Source organism: Xenopus laevis, chromosome 9_10L, assembly GCF_017654675.1.
Source record: "Xenopus laevis strain J_2021 chromosome 9_10L, Xenopus_laevis_v10.1, whole genome shotgun sequence".
In the NCBI taxonomy this organism is placed as follows: Eukaryota; Metazoa; Chordata; class Amphibia; order Anura; family Pipidae; genus Xenopus; species Xenopus laevis.
In genome coordinates this window covers 8540841-8563716 of record NC_054387.1, presented here as the reverse complement: position 1 = coordinate 8563716, position 22876 = coordinate 8540841, and the positions used below count along the sequence as shown (strand labels likewise).

Here is a 22876-nt window from a genome sequence, read left to right as displayed (position 1 = left end):
AAACAATCTGGTAACTAGGGCCCAAATTCCCCTAGCAACCATGCATTGATTTGAATAAGAGCCTGGAATATGAATAGGAGAGGCCTGAATAAAAAAAACAATAACAAATGTGTAGCCTTACAGAGCATTTGTTTTTTAAAAGGAATCAGCAACGCCCATTTGAAACCTGCCAAGAACCAGAAGAAAAAGACAAATAACTATAAAACAATCGAAAAGTTGCTTCGAATTGGACGTTTCTATAACATAATAAAAGTGACCTTAAAGGTGAACCACCCCTTTAAAACTGAATTCAGGTAAGAAAGTCACGGATAGTATAAGTATAAAAAGTATAATATGCTGGTGGGGAATAAAAGGCTTCCCTGGACAGTTTTTAAAAATGTTAATTTTTTTTTTTTAATTCTAAAACATCTCTGATTGGAGAAAGGGAAACTAAAATGAACGTGCCAAGTTGTTAGGCACCCCTCAGTGATTCCAGTTGTTCACCTCGTACCCCAGGCCGGTGCTTCTCTTATATAAATTGTACTTATCCCAGGGTACTTTATGCGGAGGGCCCCCCTTCACTGGTGCTTTTTATGAAGAAGGAGAGCGGCAGCCTGAGATTGGGGGTTATTTATCAAAATCCGAAAATATCGGAGTCTTTTCTAAAAACTATTCCAACCAAGGTTTTTCCTCCTTATTTATCAATACATTTTTTCGAAAATTTCCTTTGCTGGAAAAACACTCATGAAAAAAACGGATCATACGAATTTTTCGGATTTTACTCCTGAAAACTCCAAAATTTTCAGATTATTGCACGAAACTCAGCCCAGATAAGGATATATTCGGGACTTCTCCCATTGACTTCTACATGAACTTGGCAGGTCTGAGTTGGAGTACAGGTAAGGGATCTGTTATCCAGAAAGCTCTAAATTACAGGAAGGCTGTCTCCCATAGACTCCATTTTAAACAAATAATCCAAATTTCTAAAATGTATTACCTTTTTCTGTGTATTAATAAAACAGTCGCTTGTACTTGATCCCAACTAAGATATAATTAATCCTTATTGGAGGCAAAACCAGCCTATTGGCTTTATTTCATGTTTATATGATTTTCTAGTAGACTTAAGGTGTGAAGATCCAAATTACAGAAAAATCTGTTATCCGGAAACCCATTATCCAGAAAGCTCTGAATTACAGGAAGGCCATCTCCCATAGACTCCATTTTAATCAAACAATCCAACGTTTTAAAAATGATTTCCTTTTTCTGTGTAATAATAAAACAGTAGCTTGTACTTGATCCCAACTAAGATATAATTAATCCTTATTGGAGGCAAAACCAGCCTATTGGGTTTATTTCATGTTTACGTGATTTTCTAGTAGACTTAAGATAAAGATTCGTTATCCAGAAAACACCAGGTCCCGACCATTCTGAAAAAAATGTCCCATACCTGTACTTCGGACTTTTAACACACTCGGGGTTCAATAAATTCCAAAAAATGCACGGTTTTTTTTTTTCACAAAAAAATCTGATTTTATAGCAAAAAAAACCTTTTGGCATTCTGAGTTTAATAGATAACCCCCTAGGTGTCTAACGGCTTGCCCACCTCCCCCATGATTTTAGGTTTCCTTGCATTTGTTGTTTGTGTGTGTGTGTGTTTTTTTGTTTGTTTTCTGTTTTGTAGCAATCTCTCATTCAAGTCATATTTTTACAAAAAGGCCCTGCCCTGGAAGATCTGAAGTCAATTAGAGTGAACACTGGGGGGCAAAGTGTTGCAGTATTTGTGGAGGGAAGTGATACGGCATATAAATATAGTGTGATAATACAGGGAGCAGTATTAAATATGGCTTAAATCTAGGGATGCACCGAATCCACTATTTTGAATTTGGCCGAACCCCCGAATCCTTCTCGAAAGATTCGGCCGACTACCGAACCGAATCCTAATTTGCATATGCAAATTAGGGGTTGGAAGGGGAAAACATTTTTTACTTGCATATGCAAATTAGGATTCAGTTCAGCCGGGCAGAAGGATTCAGCCAAATCCGAATCCTGCTGAAAAAGGCCGAATCCCGAAAAGCCAAACCAACCCGAATTTGAATATGCTTTGTATTTGCAAATGCAAACTAGGGGCGGGAAGGGAAATAGCCTTAAATCTAGTAGACTTAACGTATGAAGATACAAATTACAGAAAGATCCATTATCTGGAAAACCCCAGGTCCCGAGCATTCTGGATAATCGGTCCCATACCTGTACTGTGGACTTTTAGCACCCTCTGGGTTTAATAGTTTTTTTTTTTCCCACTAAAAATTCTGATTTTATAGTAAAGAAAAAACACGAATGGAGTTACAGGAGACAATTTGCTGTTGGATGGCTATGCTAAACGTATTATGGGGTTATTTGTAGTGATGCACCAAATCCAGGAATCGATCCGGGATTCGCCAGGATTTAGCCTTTTTCAGGAGGATTGGGATCCTTGTGCCTGGCCGAACCAACCCTAATTTGCATATACTTTGTATTTGCATATGCAAACTAGGGGCGGGAAGGGAAATCACATGACTTTTTGCATATGCAAATTAGGATTTGGATTTGGTTCGGCTGGACAGAAGGATTCGGCCGAATCCGAATCCTGCTGAAAAAGGCAGAATCCTGGATTTGGTGCATCCCTACACCGAATCCACTATTTTGGATGGATTCGGCCAAATACCAAACTGAATCCTAATTTGCATATGCAAATAAGTGGTGGGAAGGGGAAACATTTTCCCTCCCGCCCCTAATTTGCATATGCAAAGTAGGATTTGGATTCAGTTCAGCCGGGCAGAAGGATTCGGCCGAATCCTGCTGAAAAAGGCAGAATCCTGGATTTGGTGCATCCCTACACCGGATCCACTATTTTGGATGGATTCGGCCAAATACCAAACTGAATAATAATTTGCATATGCAAATAAGGGGTGGGAAGTGGAAAACATTTTTCCCTCCCAGTCCCTAATTTGCATATGCAAATTAGGATTTGGAATCAGTTCAGACGGACAGAAGGATTAGTCCGAATCCGAATTCTGTTGAAAAAGGCCGAATCCTGGATTCGGTGCATCCCTAGTATTCGGCCGAATCTTTCCCGAATGAAAGGTGCATCCCTAGTTATTTGTTTTATTATTTCCCCCACACCACATGCCTTTAATTTTTTTCTGCTAGGCCTGCCTCTAATGTAAACACACTTAAAGCAACGCCCCCCAATTTCTTTATCTCACCTCTGTAAGAAATTCTCTCCCCCATACAATTCCACCGTAGCTTTATATCTATATAAATACAACTACCGATTCATTAAGAATTGCTTGTACCACCCATAACAACCGATATCCCCTTTGTATCAGGTCTATACGTATTTAAATGATCCATAATTTTACGTCTTGATTGTAAAACTGCGTTACTTCAACGATGTTAAAGGCAACGTCTGCCTTCTGGATGTTCACATTTTAAGAAAAAGAATGAGAAATATATGAGAAAATATGTAAAGTTTTCTATGTAAATGATATTGTATTATACGGTTCTAATATATTATGCTTTAATGGGGTGGTCAATCAATAAAGTTTTAAAGGTGAGTCTGTCTGGTCTCTGCAAATAAGTCACGAAAAGTCTGGAATGGGAATAAGGTGAGACTGTAGCGATTTAATATGATTTATATTTTTCTCCCGGGGAAAACCCTGTGAATAATGACTGCACAATACAGGTATGGAATCCATTAGCCAGAAGGCTGATCCGTTATCCGGAAGGCTGATTAATAATTCAGATTCATAATATATGGCAGCATCAGAAAATATTTAATATACCACAATTGAACAATCGGCCTTGAAGCATCAGCGAAATGTGGAATCACATTTCGATTTCAAACAACCCCTAAGCTTAGCTTCTCAGCAGCGACTGATATTGTACTGAGCATGTGCAGTGCCACTGACACTCAAAAGCAAGTCTAACAAGATCCAAGATGGGGCGCTACTGTGAATACCTGGATTGTCGCTGTTAAAGCATTACTGAATGTCTAGGCTGGTAGGGTAAGTTGACTGGGGGTCTGCAGGCTTGACATTACCGTTCCAGGTAGGTTATTTAATTTATTGGAAATTCAAAAGGTGCAAGTCCATGGCTACGAGTTATATTGTACAATCTGTAGCAGACCATGTGACTTTCTTGGTGATATAAATATATATAGAAAGAGATAGATAAATAGAGAGAGATGGATTGATTGATAGATATAGTTCCAGACTGAGATACAAAACAGGCCCTGGCATTTCAATTACACAGAGACCCATACTGCCCCCTTACTAAATATTGCCGATCTCTATATAGGGGGTCACTCGCACGCCCAACACCGGAAATTGTGGTCACACTTGAGTGCCATTTTGTCCTATTTGCAACAAAACATAAGGGCTGCATTCATTTTTAGGGAATCGGCCGATTAAATCGTTATTTTTTTTGCATAGTAAATAAGGCCCTATCGTGGATTCTAGTTTGGTTAATTTTTATTAAAATACTGATTGCCCTTTAGAGTTTTTCTTGAAAACGTTTCACCAGTCATCCGAGTGGCCTCTTCAGTTTATTTTGCAGCAGACGCAACCACAGCAATGCCAGTGTTCTGGTTAAAAGAAAACAATTGCACTCACAGAAGTAAATGAGCTCTACTGCTTCCTAGTAGTGTAACTACAGCTCCCATAAGCCACTATTGCACATGCAACCCCACAGCACACTTGGGATGGGCCTCGGTTCACCCAGTAGCCCTGCAGTTTTGCATCTAAAACACTGGATAATCACTCAGGAAAAATAAAAAGCCAGAGATACAGTCAGGCATCCATGGCTCTGTCTGCAATAATTGCCCGGCAACAAATCTCCTCTTCTTTGGGGCAACTAATCTCCCCGAACTGCCTTCCCGCCGGCTAGAATGTAAGGGCAGAGACATACGGGCAGATTCGGGGAGATTAGTCGCCCTGAAGAAGAGGAGATTTGTCACAGGGCGACTAATCTCCCCAAATCTGAGCGTCTGCCTCTGCCCTTACATTCTAGGTGGCAGGTAGGCGGTTCGGGGAGATTAGTTGCCCTGAAAAAGATGCGTTTTAGGGCAGAGACACACGGTCAGATTTGGGGAGATTAGTCGCCGTAAGTTTGTCACCTGGCCGGTATTTTACTGACCTGGCCTGTAAAAATGATGATTGATTCCAATGTTATTAATAGGGAAAAATTATTCATATATAGGAAGGCCGGTATTTTTTTCCAGAAAAGGTGGCAACCCGAGTCGCTAGGGTTGCGACCTGGCCGGTATTTTACTGGCCTGGCCGGTAAAAATGTTGCTTGATACCAGTGTTATTTATAGGGAAAAACCATAAAAATATCGGAAGGCTTGTATTTTTTTCCAGAAAAGGTGGCCACCCTACTAGTCACTAGGGTTGCCACCTGGCCGGTAAAAATGATGGCTGATCTCAATGTTATTAATAGGGAAAAAAGATAAATATATCGGAAGGCCGGTATTTTTTTTCCAGAAAAGGTGGCAACCCTACTAGTCGCTAAGGTTGCTACTTTTTAATACAAGGCTTACTGGCTGGTGGTGGGGGCGGGTCGTGACATAAAAGGGGGTGGGTTGTGATGTAAACGGGGTGTGTCGTAAGGGACGGGGCCTAAACGCGCGATTGGCCAGAAGACAGAAATATAAGGTACATTTTGAGCAGGTTGTGGGCGGCCAAGGGCTTTTTTTAGGAGTATTACAAATTTACCGGCAGCTACATTGCCGGTAAATTTGTAATACCAGCCGTGGCCTTTACAGGTGTTTTACCGGTAGGGTTGCCACCTTTTTAAAAATTCTTTACCAGCTGGTGGGGGGTGAGGACACAAAGGGGCGGGCCGTGACGTCAAAAGGGGCGGACCACGGACGCTAAAAGAAGCAAAAGATAAGTTCCAGGGGATTGGGGGCAGGCCGAGGGCTCTTTTTAATTCTATTACAAATTTACCGGCAGATACATTGCTGGTAAATTTGTAACACGGCCCCGGCCTTGGCAGGTATTTTACTAGGTGGCAATCCTACTAGTCACCCGGCAGCAAATCTCCTCTTCTTCAAGACGATTAATCTCCCCAAACTGCCTCCCGCTGGCTAGAATGTAAATCGCTGGCTGGATGGCACTCGGAGCGATTCGTTTTCTGACTAAATCTCTCCAAATCTGAGTGTGTCGCTGCCCTCACGAGGAAACTTCGGGCGACTTTGGAAAACGAAGCGCTCCAAGAGCCATCCCGCCGACGATTTAGATTCTAGCCGGTGGGGAGGCAGTTCGGAGAGATTAGTCGCCCAAAGAGGCTGCGGAGGTGACTAATGTCCCCTAATGGGCCGAATCTTCTCATCTGTCTTTGCCCATAAAATCAATGACAGTTTCAGCACGCAGCTCATCTGTACGCATGCGCATTTCTCCTGCGCCAGACTGCGGTGCGTGCCATTGGCGCCTACGCAATAGGAGCGCGCTTACCCAGATGGATTGCGAATTCTACGGCTGACGGGAGAGACGCGCATGCGCATTGAGCTCAGCGCGCCATTTTGCCGGTGTTTGAATGTACTGCTGAGGCGAGGCCTGTGGGGGAAGGTCTTCCTCTTTTCTGTCAAACAGGTAAGATGTAGTTGGGCCGCGGGGTGCAGAGCGCTGGGCCTGACTTTATCACCGTGTGACCTTGTGTTTTCCTCTCAGTCTCCTCCCCGGGGCGCTCTCTGTCCATTCTCCTGTATTAGTCACGTTGTCTAAACTTATTACAACTCCAAGTCTGGGGTTTGTTCCCTCCCACTGGAGCTTGGCAGCGAAGCATTGTGGGAATTGTAGTCCAATATTAGATAAAGTGTATTCGTCTACCGAGCAGTTTTCTATAGATACGTCTGTGTTCTCTATTAGTCTTGGACTACAACTCCCAGCATGCTTCAGGGCTTGGAGAGGCTGCTGGGAACTGCTGCTACAAACAAGAAACTGAACTGAGGAATCCCTGTATCACACTGATGGTCTATTATTGGCACATTTTATGGAATAACTCAAGAAGGTGCTGCTGCATTAGACTCTCTCAGATCTGCAAGGAATGTGCTTTAAAAATTGTTTTCTTTCTGGTCACTTTATTGAAAATATTCTGCCGCCTCCTTTACCTGGCTGTGCCCTTGGCGCTGCAGCACAGGAACCAATCAGCAGCTAGCAGGACCTGATAGGGAACTGAAGCCTGTCTGTGCTTGTGTGACTGCAGGCCTGTGATTGGCTGTCCCCTACGGAACTCATTTTAGGACATTATGCCCCGGATGAAGCTGCTTGGCAGCGAAACTCATATGGGCGGCGAAGGTGGTATGGATGGCTCCCACTCTTCCCAATGTAGATAGGTAGGGGGAGAACGAAGGGAAGGGTGGGCACCAATGGCGACCTGAGCTCAATGATTAACCCACACGGTGCTGGATGGCATCATGGATATTCGAATCCTTAAATAACCAAAATACACTATCCACCACCGCTCCATTCTACGCACTTGTATTTAAGTAAGTGTAATTTTAGGGACATGGTCCTACACATGCTGTGAGTTTGTGTTGGTTGCGCGAGCAGGTTTTTAACTGCAACAAATATTAAAAGTTACGTTTTAGATACATCGTTGCAACAATTACCTGAACTAGTTGGCTTGTCACATTGTAGATGGGAATGTGTCCTGTCCACATTCCAACTCTTATTTGTTACAGTTTTGTTTTCTAATACTATAGAGAGTTGGTTGCTAATTTGTGGGTATATTGCTGCCAAATACATGTCTTGCTCCAAATATTATTTTGGACATCGTTGGGAGAACACACGCTCCTGCATGCACTCTCGTAGAGAAGTAGTATGCAAACTCGTCTCTTGTCAGTCACACCTCCGTGCTGCCCACATTTGCTGTTGCAATCTCTCCTCCACCCCCCCGGTGGCTCAGACCTCGGTCCTCCGACCTCCCTCCTCGGCTCTCAGCCCTCCCTCCTCGGCTCTCAGCCCTCCCTCCTCGGCTCTCAGCCCTCCCTCCTCGGCTCTCAGCCCTCCCTCCTCGGCTCTCAGCCCTCCCTCCTCGGCTCTCAGCCCTCCCTCCTCGGCCTCCGGCTCAGACCTCAGCTCGTAAGCCAGGCTGATAGCTGAGGAGGGAGGAAGTCTGTATATTTCTTCTATAGGAGAGCGCATGTAGGAGTGTGTGTTCTCCTGATGATGTCCTAAAATGCATTCCGTAGTCCCCCTCTTACTGTGCTTCTGGCATAGAGGACACGCCCACCCCTCATTTGAAACCTCCCCAGTAGTGATCTGCGGGTCGGGTTTTTCTTTCGGATACTCTGGTTTCTACCCATATAGGGCGGTAAGGCGACTAATCTCCCCGAAAAGCCATACGGCCGGATAGAGTCTGAATCGCCGCCGGGATGGCACTCTAAACGCTTCATTTTCCGAAGTCACCTCACGGAAAACAAATCGCTCCTAGTGCCATCCCGCCAGTGATTTAGATTCTAGCCGGCGGGAAGGCTTTACGGGAAGTTTAGACTTTATAATTAAGGGCTGTTAGGAGGCGAGTTATGAATTTATTGCAATGGATAGGTAAAGGCTTCTTATAGGATATAGATTATTTAGCAGCAGTTTCTACTAATACATTCTGCTGGGGTGCCAGGTGAACTTGTTTCATAGTACAGGGGAAGGGTCATTTTTTTATACTTTATTATAATTGCAATCGTTTTTCTGCTTTACAGGTCCAGATCCAGAACACATCGGCAACATTTCATCCATCACAGTAAGTATCGATCACAGCCTCATGTATCCTCTTCTTTTTAATTCTTAGTGTCTGAAAGTTCTCATTCGTCCAAGTCACTGTATATCTTTAGTAATAAGTCTGGTCCAGTCAACTGGACTTCAAGGAAAAAGAAAATACTTATTTGACTTATTGCTAATGATGTATATTTTTCTGAAACGAACATTGGCCTGAAGTATATGACTGCTTTTTGTTAACGTTTTCCGTTATGTGGAACCCATCTGAACCCCGCTATAACTTAATCAGGGGTTTATTTATATATATATATATATATATATATATATATATATATATATATATATATCCACCATTAAGGTCCGCACTCGTCGTTAAAAATCCAGACTTGGGTGCTGTGTATAGATCGTGAAATCCAGAAGTCTAGTGGTTACACGCACACCGATGTTAATATAAACATTAATTTATTAAAGAATCATTAAATATGCATTGCATCAACGTTTCGGTTTGGAGTTTAGAACCTTTCTCAAGATGCCTTTCCAAGTGTCAATATAAATTGACACTTGGTATAGGCTTTGTAAGCTCTGTATAAGAGGTATGGGGTATTGAACAGTGAAATATCCATACACCCCTCAAGGTTTGTCTTCTGTCTGTGTGCAGAGGAAACTGCACTGGTGCTTCATATGCTTCAAGGGAAAATATACCCCCATTTTTGACAGTTTGGCTTCTGTAGACAAAATGCACACCCCCTTATTTTACCTTGATGTTTCTTTGTAAAAATGCTCATGTGCTGGTCTGTTTGTATCTTCCAGATCTTCCACCATGGAACTGAGTGAAGGCAATTTACAGGGACTAACGGAGTATTTGAAGAAAACCCTTGATCCAGACCCAGCTGTAAGACGCCCAGGTAAATGCTATAGTTCTACGCTGCTGCTAATGTGTTAGCGGGCATTCTTTATTCTTAAAGGACCAGTAACATAAATTTTTTCCTATTAAATTTTTTTAGTGTAGAACGTAAATAAACCCCACAAAGATATATAAAACTTTTAAATCGCTAAGTCTTTATTAAGAAATAACTTCCCGAAACTCCGCTTGCGCTCCTCTTCAGAAAAGGCGATCCTTGGTGCGGCGCTCAATTTCTCCTCCCTGTTTTCCTTATAGGAGATAGCCAGGGAGGAGAAATTGAGTGCTGCATGATGGATTGTCACCATATCGCCTTTTCTGAAGAGGAGCACAAGCGGAGTTTTGCTAAGTTATTTCTTAATAAAGACTTAGCGATTTAAAAGTTTAGTATGTCTTTGTGTTTTTTTTTCGTTCTACACTAACACATTTTTTTAATAAAAAAAATTTATGTTACTGATCCTTTAATACTCCAACATTCTCACTGATGAGCTTTATTCTTGCATGTCAGGAGGGAGTCACAGTGGTACAAATCTGTTGAGCAACTAGGAGTCTGGGTAGGATAATTCAGTGGAGGGGACTGATCTAGTGTAACTGGCATTCTAAGGGGAAGATTTATCCAGGGTTGAATTGAAATTTCAAATTTTCAAATTTGTTGTAGTCAAAACTGTCAAATTCGATACAAGTTTTTTTTTGTTTTTTTTTTTAAATTGAGGGTTTTTGAGATTTATTATACTCTGGCCCTTTAAGAATTTGACTATTCGCCACTGAAAAACCTGACAAATTGCTGTTTGAGTCAATGACAGACGTCAAGGGATCAATTTGGAGTTGTTTGCAGCCTTCCTGACATTCAAGTTTTTTTTAGAGAGTTCCATTGGAGTTGATTTAATTCAGTTTTTTTTAGGGATGCACCGAATCCAGGATTCGGTTTGGGATTCGGCCAGGATTCGGCCTTTTTCAGCAGGATTCGGAATCGGCCAAATCTTCTGCCCAGCCGAACCGAATCCTATTTTGCATATGCAAATTATTGGCGTGGAGGGAAATCTTGTGACTTTTTGTCCGAAAACAAGCAAGTAAAAAATGGTTTCCCCTTCCCACCCCTAATTTGTATATGCAAATTAGGGTTCGGTAATCGGCCGAATCTTTAGCAAAGGATTCGGGGGTTCGGCCGAATCCAAAATAGTGGATTCAGTGCATCCCTAGTTTTTTTAATACATTTCGATTGGTCGAATTTATGGGAGTTTAGGGGAGTTTTTAAAAACACGAGTGAATTGTCAAGGACCCTAGACCTTGTTAAATTTGGTGGCTAATCCCCTGGCCCCGACAGCATAATTAACCAATTAGAGCCAGGCTCGATGGAGGCATTGCTATTGTTTTCTTGGCATAGAACAAAAGAACCCGGAACCTGAGTCTAGAATGGATTGTGGAGAACCCTGGAGAACTCGAGATTGAGCTCTAGGCAGTCTACTATTTGGGTCCAAAATTCAAGGATGTGGGGGCACTTCCAGATCAGATGAAAGAAATTACCCCATTCCAAGGGCAAAGGTTTTCAGGGGTACGACCCATTTGTTGAGTAAAATAGGGGATTATGTAGAGGTGGTGCAGTGTTCCTTTCTGTTTCAACCTGTCTTTAAGCACACTTTTAAATTAGACCGCACCAGGCAATAAAGTTTTCTGAAAAACATAAATTAATGGGGCTTTACTCACTATACAGATATACAGCAACGTTTCAGGCTAACAGAAGCCTTTCCTCAAGCTACACATTAATGAGCACATTTTATACCTTTCAATATAGCGCCATCTAATGGCAGCTTCATTTTGAATAAAAATAGGTGAAATTCCTTAAGTTAATTGGAGAACACAATGTTGCAAATTGACATGAAACATTTTTTACATCTTGTAACAGATTCTTCCACATATCCATACATACATAATACAGCGCTGCGAAATATGCTGGCGCTATATAAATAAAATGCATCAGTCCAAGAATCAATACCTGGAAAAGATATAAAAACAATCTATAAAAAATAAGCTACCGGAAAATTTTCTGAAGTTCATATTCCCTATTCAAACCTGAGGGTATAAGAGTGCCAAACAGTCTTACAGCTTCCTTTTTTAGCAACTCTTTTGTTCTATCCCCTTCGACGATGTAGGGACCCCATCAACCACCTGATATTTTAATTGGTGGACTCCATGTCCCTTTTCAACAAAATGACCTGTCTTTAAGCAAAATAAGGCTGGGGTAGGCATTGTCATTCAATTATCAATGTTAGATAGCATTAAAGGAGAAATTTTATGTAAAAAAACAAGAATGTACCAGTGCATTTAACTGCACTCTGCTTCAAAAAGTTGTGTTTTTGGTTACTTTATTGTAAATTTCTGTAAAATCCCTACTATTCCCGCCCATCTGTTCCACTTTCTGCTGCCTCCTTTCCCAGGCTGTGCAGGGGAACCAGCGGCTCACTGCACTGTAGGACAGGAACCAATCAGCAGCTAGCAGTACCTGATAGGGAACTGAAGCCTGTCTTTGCTTGCGTGACTGCAGGGCTGTCATTGGCTGTCGCCCTCCTACTGTGCTTCTGGCAGGGACCATTAGGACACGCCCACCCCACATTTGAAACTGACAGGGACCAGAAAACATCTATGGAGAGCTCAAATAAAGGGTCTATTTTCAAGGATATTCATTTTTAGCACAATGCAAAACCACATATTATTCACAATTGCCTACAAAATTAGGCTTTTTTTAATTTATCCGATGTGTCTCTTTTAAGTAAGTCCCAGTATTTATGAGCCGGATGAGGCCATGACTGTGCTAGGGAATGCTGTATTGTTGGTCGCATTTACCCAGTCCAAAACCTAGTCTAATGTTAAATGTCCCGCCTTGTTCCTTCCCAGCCGAAAAGTATCTGGAATCGGTTGAAGGAAATCAGAATTATCCTCTCCTGCTTTTAACACTGGTTGAACGCTCTCAAGATAATGTCATCAAAGTTTGCTCTGCCGTCACTTTCAAAAATTACATCAAAAGGAACTGGAGAATTGTAAGTATTTAAAGGGATTCTGTCATAGATTTTTTATGATATAGTTTTTATTTTTAAATGACACTGTTTACACTGCAAATAATTGACTCTACAATATAAAATTGAATTCCTGAACAAGCAAGTGTATTTTTTATTTGTGATATTGTCATGTGATTTCAGAAAGAGCCAGCACTTTAGGACGGAACTGCTTTCTGGCAGGCTGTTGTTTCTCCTACTCAATGTAACTGAATGTGTCTCAGTGGGACCTGGATTTTACTATTGAGTGTTGTTCTTAGATCTACCTGGCAGCTGTTATCTTGTGTTAGGGAGCTGCTATCTGGTTACCTTCCCATTGTTCTGTTGTTAGGCTGCTGGGGGGGAAGGGAGGGGGGTGATATCACTCCAAATTGCAGTACAGCAGTAAAGAGTGACTGAAGTTTTGCAGAAATACTAGTAGCCACCCGCACACTCTTCAAGTGTGATAAGCCCGGTGCTCAATGTTAGAGGTTCACCAATTTCATATGACGTAGTAGAAAATAATTCAGCGCCGTTCATGTATCTATTTTAAGGGCTTTCCAACCTAGTGGCCCAGGGGACCAACAGGTTAATATTTGGGTGTCTCTGCATCCAGATGGGGCCCTGCAATTAAGCCACTCCTTACTGAGGTTGTATTTTATTGGCCTGGTTATGGGGCCAAAACCATTGATTTTTAAATTGGTCCTTGGTCAGGTATCTTTTTAGAAGTCTGTAAAAATTGAGGACCAATAGGTTATGAGAACATATCCAAATTAAGGCAATAGGTTATGAGAACATTAGGGATGCTCCGAATCCGCTTTTTTGGATTCTGCCGAACTCCCGAATCCTTCACGAAAGATTCGGCCGAATACCGAACTGAATCCGAACCCTAATTTGCATATGCAAATTAGGGGTGGGAAGGGGAAAACTTTTTTTACTTCCTTGTTTTCTGACAAAAAGTCACGCAATTTCCCTCCCCGTCCCTAGTTTGCATATGCAAATTAGGATTCTGATTTGGTTCGGCCAGGCACAAGGATTTGGCTGAATCCTGCTGAAAAAGGCCGAATCCCGAACCGAATCCTGGATTCGGTGCATCCCTAGAGAAACATATCCAAATTAAGGCAATAGGTTGAGAACATATCCAAATTAAGGCATCAGTCACAGATTAAAGGAGAAGGAAAGGCTAAAACTAAGTAAGCTTTATCAGAAAGGTCTATATAAATACACCAGTAAACCCTCAAGGTAATGCTGCTCTGAGTCCTCTGTCAAAAGAAACAGCACATTTCTTTCCTTCTATTGTGTACTCATGGGCTTCTGTATCAGACTTCCTGTTTTCAGCTTAAACCTCCAGGGCTGGGGCTTGAGCATGCTCAGTTTGTACCTCTCTCCCTCTCCCTTTTCCCTCCTCCCCTCCCTGCTGTAATCTGAGTCCAGAGCTATGAGAAAGCAGGGAGAGACTCAGGCAGGAAGTGATGTCACACCAAGCTAATATGGCAGCTGCTATCCTTAAGAAACAGAGTTTCTAGAGCTGTTTACTCAGGTATGGTAAAGCATTCTGCATAATAAATATGGTGTTCTCGCTTGCACTATTGCGGCTAATCTGTTGGCAATAATCTGCTTCGGTATCTTTCCTTCTCCTTTAAGCCATTTTCTGCTGCTGATCCTAAAATAGCAGATAAATTCTACCGCAGAAGTAGAATATAAGGTTACAAACCACCTCAGAAGATTTTTGGAACTGGGATATGAATACATACTGATATGGTAGAGGATAATCATTTCAATACCAAGCTACTCGACATTCTCATTAACAAGCTACTCGACATTTTGCAGCATAATCCAGTTTTTGCTGTAGAAAGGTAAAGGCCAACAAAACACACCCTTGACCAATGTTTACCTTATTCATTACGTCAGGTTGAAGATGAGTCTAACAAAATCTGCGAAGCTGACCGGATAGCTGTTAAATCAAGTATCATAAACCTGATGCTGAGGAGCCCAGAGCAAATACAAAAGCAGGTAATTAGATTTGTTTTATCTATCTATCCTTGCATATCTGTGTGTGTGATGCAACCAACCTTGTTTTATTTGGTCTAGAAATCTTTGCTTTTTTCTTTTTTGTCTAGTTAAGTGACGCCATCAGCATCATCGGCCGGGAAGATTTTCCCCAGAAGTGGCCGAATCTCTTGACAGAAATGGTGAACAGGTTCCAGAGTGGAGACTTTCATGTTATAAATGGGGTCCTACACACAGCTCACTCCCTTTTCAAAAGGTATCATTAGTTTACTATATTTCAATGACAGTTGAGAGGAAGGCAAGTCGTAGTAGTGAAAGCCAACTCCAGAGCAGAAAGGGAGGCAAGGAAAAAGGTTTAATCCTTTGTGCATGAATGGAGAATGTGTTATAAGAAAACTATACCCCCAAACTGAACACTTGATCAACAGATACTTTATATCAAATTAAGCGGCATATTAAAGGCTCTTATCAAACTGGTCTATATATTTAAGTAAATCTTGCACTTTTACATCTCTTGCCTTGAACCACCATTTCGTGATGGTCTGTGTCCTGCCTCTGAGATCACCTGACCAGAAATACTGCAGCTCTAACTGTAACAGGAAGAGATCACCTGACCAGAAATACTGCAGCTCTAACTGTAACAGGAAGAGATCACCTGACCAGAAATACTGCAGCTCTAACTGTAACAGGAAGAGATCACCTGACCAGAAATACTGCAGCTCTAACTGTAACAGGAAGAGATCACCTGACCAGAAATACTGCAGCTCTAACTGTAACAGGAAGAAGTGAGGAAGCAAAAGACACAACTCTGTCTGTTAATTGGCTCATGTGACCTAACATGTTTGGTGTGTTTGTGTGCACCGTGAATCATATGATCCCAGGGGACGGCCCTTTTTTTTTTATAATGGCAATTTTCTATTTATGATTACCCAGTGGCACATACTACTATAAAAGTATATTTTTATGAAAATGTTTTATTTACATGAAGCAGGGTTTTACACATGAGCTGTTTTATGCAATATCTTTTTATAGAGACCTACATTGTTTGAGGGGTATAGTTTTCCTATAACATGGGACTTTATCTGTCTTTTCTCAAATCCTGACTTCTATGGGATTGTTCCAATCTATAAACACAAAACATTAACTTCCCTACTTTTTTATTACCAATTATTTAAAGCTTATTTTTTAATAGTATTCATCTAGTGTTTCCCTTAGAAAAATAAGTGCTTGGCATATATATGTGCAGAGATAACCCACCTTCATGTATCAGTGACCAGAACCATATTGCTTGGTCCTCAACAATCATTATCCAGTGCTTGGGTGTTTGTATGTAGAAAGATTCCAAGGTTAAATTGTACGATTTTGCTAGAGGGTCTTAAAAAATAGAGAATTAAGGTTAAATTGTATGGTTTTGCTATAGGGTCTTAGGAAATAGAGAATTAAGGTTAAATTGTACGATTTTGCTAGAGGGTCTTAAAAAATTAGAGAATTAAGGCTAAATTGTATGGTTTTGCTATAGGGTCTTAGGAAATAGAGAATTAACTAATCATGGTCTACTTTTGCCAGATACCGGCATGAATTTAAATCGAGTGAATTGTGGACAGAGATTAAGCTTGTACTTGATACTTTTGCTGGGCCACTGACTGATCTTTTTAAGGTAAGATTACTCTATGCTGTATTTATTATTAGTTCACCTTTAACTCTTAGTATTTCATAGAGTGGCCAGTTCAGTTGACATTCCTTTTTAATTTTTTTGTAGTTTTTCTTAATTATTTGCTTTCTTCTGATTATTTCTTAAAGGGATCCTGTCATCGGAAAACATGTTTTTTTCAAAACGCATCAGTTAGCAGTGCTACTCCAGCAGAATTCTGCACTGAAATCCATTTCTCAAAAGAGCAAACAGATTTTTTTTATATTCAATTTTGAAATCTGACATGGGGCTAGACATTTTGTCAATTTCCCAGCTGCCCCTGGTCATGTGACTTGTGCCTGCACGTTAGGAGAGAAATGCTTTCTGGCAGGCTGCTGTTTTTCCTTCTCAATGTAACTGAATGTGTCTCAGTGGGACATGGGTTTTTACTATTGAGTGCTGTTCTTAGATCTACCAGGCAGCTGTTATCTTGTGTTAGGGAGCTGTTATCTGGTTACCTTCCCATTGTTCTTTTGTTTGGCTGCTGGGGGTTGAAAGGGAGGGGGGTGATATCACTCCAACTTGCAGTACAGCAGTAAAGAGTGATTGAGTGTTTATCAGAGTACAAGTCACATGACTTGGGGCAGCTGCGAAATTGATAAAATGTCTAGCCCCATGTCAGATTTCAAAATTGAATATAAAAAAATCTGTTTGCTCTTTTGAGAAATGGATTTCAGTGCAGAATTCTGCTGGAGCAGCATTATTAACTGATTCATTTTGAAAAAAAATTTTTTTCCCATGACAGTATCCCTTTAAATTCAAATTGGACCTCGGTAGCCAAAAAACTATTGCTCTGTGAGACTACAGTTTGACAGTTATTGTTACTTTTAATTCAGGCCCTGTGCTATTTATATTTCAGTTTCTCGTTTACAAAGCTGCCTGGTTGATAGGGTAAATTGGGGCCTAGCAACCAGAGAGCTGCTGAACAAAAAGCCAACTCGTTCAAAAATAACAAATAATGGAGTCTCAAAATAGCATTCTCTACATTATCCTTAAAGGTGTACAACCCCCTTTAACTGTGTTATACTATGAAAGTGGTTTTTACATCTGTTTAAATCATTTTTCTCCTTTTTTTTTAGGCAACCATTGAGCTGTGTAATACTCATGCGAATGATGTCGGTGCTTTAAAGGTTCTTTTCTCCTCCTTAAACCTGATCGCCAAGCTTTTTCACAGTCTAAACTTTCAGGTAAGTAACATCTGTCTGCAATGCATTTTGAAGGGATGTATAAGAGCTTCCCATACTGGGGCTATGGTTAGCAAAATAGATATCAATGTAATTGTGGCATGATATAATATACAGGAGCCCTTTTGATTTGTTCCAGGTAGAGGGGCGATTATCTGTCCTTCCACAATTCTTTCAATTCTCATACCAAGTTGTCTATGGAGCCCTTGTGTAGGCTCTGCAAGTAGTTGAATGAACTCTTGAAATCTTGTTGGATGACAGTCACGTAGTCTTAAAGGACCAGTAACGTCAAAAAATAAAAGTGTTTTAAAGTAATGAAAATATAATGCAGTGTTGCCCTGCACTGGTAAAACTGCTGTGTTTGCTTAAGAAACACTACTATTGTTTATATAAATAAGCTGCTGTGTAGCAATGGGGGCAGCCATTCAAAGGAGAAAAGGCTCAGCAGATAAGCTCTGTCTGTCTAATGGTGTTATCTGTTATCCATTAGTTAACCTGTGCCATATAGCCATTTTTCAATTTCTGCCATTGCTCCACAGCAGCTTGTTTATATGGAGTAGTGTTTCTGTAGCAAACAGATCAGTTTTACCAGTGCAGGGCAACACTACATGATATTTTCATTCCTTTAAAACACTTTCATTTTTTGGTGTTACTGTTCCTTTAATACAATCTACACTATTGTGGCTTTAGGGCTTGTGCTCCCAAAAGGTGTGCTATGAGCTTCACTCCCGGGGATTCCAACACGTGGCACTGAATGTGTTAATTAGTCTGATTTCCCCTGTTTATCCCTACCGGAACCAAGACAAATGCAAAAATATATTAATCCGTAAGGCGTGAGATCAATTAACACACAGAACACGTTGACGAGTGCGTTATGGCAACTGCAAGAGGTAACACTGGAACATGCGTGTGGGAAGAGTGTTACAGACAAAGCCAATGGCTAATCCCAGGCCAAACAAGCCTGCTGTGTTTTCAGTATAAACATCAATTTAACAGAATTATTGCAAATATTTATGATGTCTGTGTGCTATGTGTAAATTCTTTTCAGTATTGGGCCTGCAAACTGCAACCCCGTGGCTAACAATCAATTAAAGGAGAAGGAAAGCTACGGAGGCATTTTATTGCCAATAGATTAGCTGCAATAGTGCAAGCTAGAATGGTATATTTATTCTGTAGAATTCTTTACCATACCTGAGTAAAATGCTCTAGAATTCTCTGTTTGTTTAGGATAGCAGTTGCAGTATTACCTTGGTGTGACATCACTTCCTGCCTGAGTCTCTCCTGCTCTGGGCTCAGATTACAGCAGAGAAGGGGGGGGAGGAGCAAACTGAGCATGCTCTTGCCCAGGGCAATGAGGTTTAAGCTGAAGGCAGGAAGTGTGATACAGAAGCCCATGAGTACACAATAGAAGGAAAGAAATGTGCTGTTTCTTTTGACAGAGGACTCAGAGCAGCATTACTTTGGGGGTTTACTGGTATATTTAGATGGACCTTTCTCTGTCGTCTCTGGGGGACACAGGGACCTTAGGGGTTAAGCTCCATCCTCCAGGAGGCAGGACACTTATGAAATTATTCAGGGGGCGTGTCTGGACAGCCAGCTTAACCCCACACACTTACATATTCCAATCAGTTTTTTAAGTGTCCTGCTACCTGGAGGATGGACTTATACTGATGGGGAAAAACTTTTCTTCATCAGGAACTACAGCAGCAGGTATTCTCAGGAGCAGGATTAACTCTTGCTCACTAGAGACTATGCCTCCTTCGAGGGATTCCACCGTGGGGTCAGCATCACAGCCCGAAAAAGGCTGAGCAGACCCCCCAGACATAACCTGTTCCCCCTCTACGGATCAGAAGGTCTGACCGGTGGAGAAGGCTGAGGAGTAAAAGGGACGTTGGGGTATGTATAATCTCCCTATCACCACAGGGAACCGCCACTGTCAAGGGGCAGGCCTTCCCCTACACTTCCCTCAGCCCATATGCATAGCCGGCTCTCTCTCCCTTCACAGGGACCCGGTATAGAAAGCTGCGCCTCCCCTGCCCTCCTTCTACCCACCCGGTTACCTGAAGCCGGCATTGGCGCTCGGCTAAGAACTCCGCAACCCTGCGGCTGGCGCGGCGGCTCTCCCTCTGCCTACAGACGAAACCAGTGCAGATTCTGAGGGAGAGCAGCAGAGCCGCGCGGCCACAGGGAGACGCGCCGCCATTTTGTTAAAAGGGTTTGGCGGCATCAGAGAGGCTGTCGGCGCCATTTTGGTGAAGGGAATAGCACATCCACTACCTGATGCGCGCGAAACGGCGCCATCTTAGTTTTCACTCTGCGCGATCAGGCATAACAGCTCCCTGTTGCTCCGTGCCTGATTAGCACACGCGGCTCCCAGTCCCAGCACCACTACACCGAGAAGGAGATTAACTCCTACATTACCACAGGGGTGGCAGTGGTGGACAGCGGCCTTATCCTACACGCCTACCTATTGCAATATCTTTACTGACAGGATGGCAGAAGGTAAGGCAGGGGGATTATTCCCTAGGGCGGGGGGGAAAACCCCAGCAGCGGCGCAGGTCTCTCATTTTGCCTGCACAAATTGTCAGACTAAATTCCTTGGGGGCCAGAGCGAACCGCTTTGCAGAACTTGCTCAGGAGTGCAGAGGTCAACCTCCACTCAAGTGCTTACTTCACAACAGAGCCAATTGAACCTAGATATCCAGGGCACTTCTCAAGATACTGGTGAACCAGTCACCCAAGAGACTACTGCACCGCTCTGGGCAGTACAACTTTCACAATCTCTTGCCTCGCTGCAAGGTCTGCCTGCGATTGCTGATAATTTGGGAAAAGTATTATCTAAACTTAGCCACAAACACACCGCAAAGCGCAAGAGAGCGAATAGCCCTAAAAACCTCGCAATTTCACATAACATATCCGATGCTTCTTCAGCAGATCAGGACTCTTCCCAGTCGGAAGGGGAACTCCCTCCATCTGACGCATCCTCAGAAGATGAGGAGACACAAGGGGAAAGTAGAGAAAGAGATACTCAGCATGACATTGAGGGCATTATTAAGGGAGTAATCGAGATACTTAATATCACGCCAGCACAGGAGGAGAAAGGTTCGAACACGGGTCTATTCAAACGTAAACAGAAGTCAGTATCCTGCTTTCCTGCACACGATCAGCTAACCAACCTGATACAAGAAGAATGGAATTTTCCTGAACGAAAATTCCAAGCCTCTAAGAAATTTTCAAAGGCCTATCCATTTCCCAAAGAATTGGTTGATAAATGGTTTAATCCTCCAACTGTTGACGCACCAGTCTCACGGCTGTCAAAGTCCACGACTCTCCCGGTTACTGATGCGGCAGCATTTAAGGATCCTGCCGATCGACGAATGGAGGGTACCCTAAGAGCCATCTACTCGGCATCGGGGGCTGCACTTCAGCCCTTATTGGCTTCAGCATGGGTTTCCAGAGCCATACAAGCCTGGGCCGAGGCTCTTCTCAAAGATGTACAGGATGGAGTGCCTCGTTCAGAAATCGCAACATCCATTCTTCCTATTGTTGATGCATCTGCCTACCTCTGCGACGCCACTCTAGACGCTGCGCAGTCCACAGCCAGAACTTCCGCGCTCTCCATAGCCGCAAGACGGATTTTGTGGCTTAAAAGTTGGTCGGCAGATGTCAGCTCCAAAAAGTCCCTCACATCACTACCGTTCAAAGGACAACGGTTGTTCGGGGAAGAATTGGAAAAGATAATTTCCCAGGCGACAGGGGGAAAGAGTACCTTCCTCCCGCAATCCAAAAGCAGAGCAACTACTACCCCCAGACGAGGTAGATTTTTTCGGAGCCAAAGTGGTCGGTTTCACAGACGAAACCAGTCACCGCCTAGATCTCACTTTCGTTCAAAACCCAACGACAGGGGAAGACCAACCTGGAAGTCCAACAAAACCCACAACAAGCCAGCAAATGATAAATCAACAACTGCGTGACTGGCCATCCCCTCCGGAATCGAGGGAACTAATAGGGGGCAAGTTACTACGATTCCGGGAGGCTTGGATACTTCACTCTTCAGACGCCTGGGTCACAGAGATAGTGTCAGAAGGGTACCACATCGACTTCCTTGCCCCCCCGCCCAACAAATTCTTCATGTCCAGAGTCCCGTCCAACAATACCAAGGCACAAGCCTTTCTCAAATGCATAATAGATATGGAACGGGCGGGAGTCATAGTGCCAGTACCCTCTCAAGAACGATTCTTGGGGTTCTACTCCAATCTATTCATAGTTCCCAAGAAAGATGGAACATTCAGACCTGTCCTGGATCTCAAAATCCTCAACAAGTTCATCAGATCGACCCGCTTCAAAATGGAAACCTTGCGCTCAGTGATCAGGGGCATGGAGGAGGGTCAACTGATGATGTCCTTAGACATAAAGGACGCATATCTTCACGTGCCGATATGGCCACCACACCACCGCTTTCTACGCTTCGCCTTTGCCAACAACCATTATCAGTTTGTAGCCCTGCCTTTCGGGTTATCGACAGCCCCCCGAGTATTCACCAAGCTGATGACAGTATCGGCAGCAGCACTGCGTCTACAAGGGATCTCCATCACTCCCTACCTGGACGATCTACTTATAAAGGCCAGGACGACAACGAAAGCAAAGCAGGATCTCTCCCTAGCAGTAGCCATGCTTCAGAAATTCGGATGGACAGTGAACTGGTCGAAATCGAACTTACACCCCAGTCACCAAATGACATTCTTGGGACTGGAGTTCAACACGATCACCCAACTGGTCTGTCTTCCGCACGACAAACAGAAAAGACTCAGAGATCGCATAAAACTTCTGCTCCTACCTCAAAAGATCACAATACAAGCTGCAATGAGGGTGCTAGGGGTGATGGTCTCAGTCATAGAGGCAGTGCCGTTTGCACAGATACATCTTCGTCCCCTACAGTCGAACATTCTTGCCGTCTGGAAAGGGGGATCCCTCTCCCGAACATTTTCCCTCTCCCATCAGACCAGGCAGTCCCTTCTCTGGTGGTTGAAACCCGCCAATCTAAACACGGGTCAGTCATGGGCGACTCCGGAATGGACAGTCATATCCACGGATGCCAGTCTGCAGGGCTGGGGAGCGACCTGGAACAACCTATCAGCACAGGGGCTGTGGTCCACAGAAGACTCAAAACTTCCGATAAACATACTCGAACTACGAGCTGTAAGACTGGCACTCGAGGTATGGACACACCCTCTTCGAGCAAAACCGGTACGAGTACAAAGCGACAATGCCACAACAGTGGCATATATAAACCGCCAAGGAGGAACTCGCAGCAAAGCAGCTCTAGCAGAGGC

At 42.9% G+C, this 22876-nt stretch overlaps 1 protein-coding gene across 2 annotated transcripts in view; it reads left to right on the top strand.

Moving 5' to 3' along the window:
• The first annotated feature begins 6568 nt into the window (after positions 1–6568).
• Positions 6569–22876, top strand: part of cse1l.L (CSE1 chromosome segregation 1-like L homeolog) — a 38729-nt gene continuing 22421 nt past the window's right edge. Inside the window, 8 exon segments of one of the 2 annotated variants that reach the window (NM_001092566.1) lie at positions 6569–6608; positions 8714–8754; positions 9540–9634; positions 12523–12665; positions 14571–14672; positions 14780–14925; positions 16236–16326; positions 17439–17546. In NM_001092566.1, coding sequence (NP_001086035.1) covers positions 9550–9634; positions 12523–12665; positions 14571–14672; positions 14780–14925; positions 16236–16326; positions 17439–17546 — 675 coding nt within the window. In that variant the 5' untranslated portion in view covers positions 6569–6608; positions 8714–8754; positions 9540–9549. 2 annotated transcript variants of the gene reach the window in all.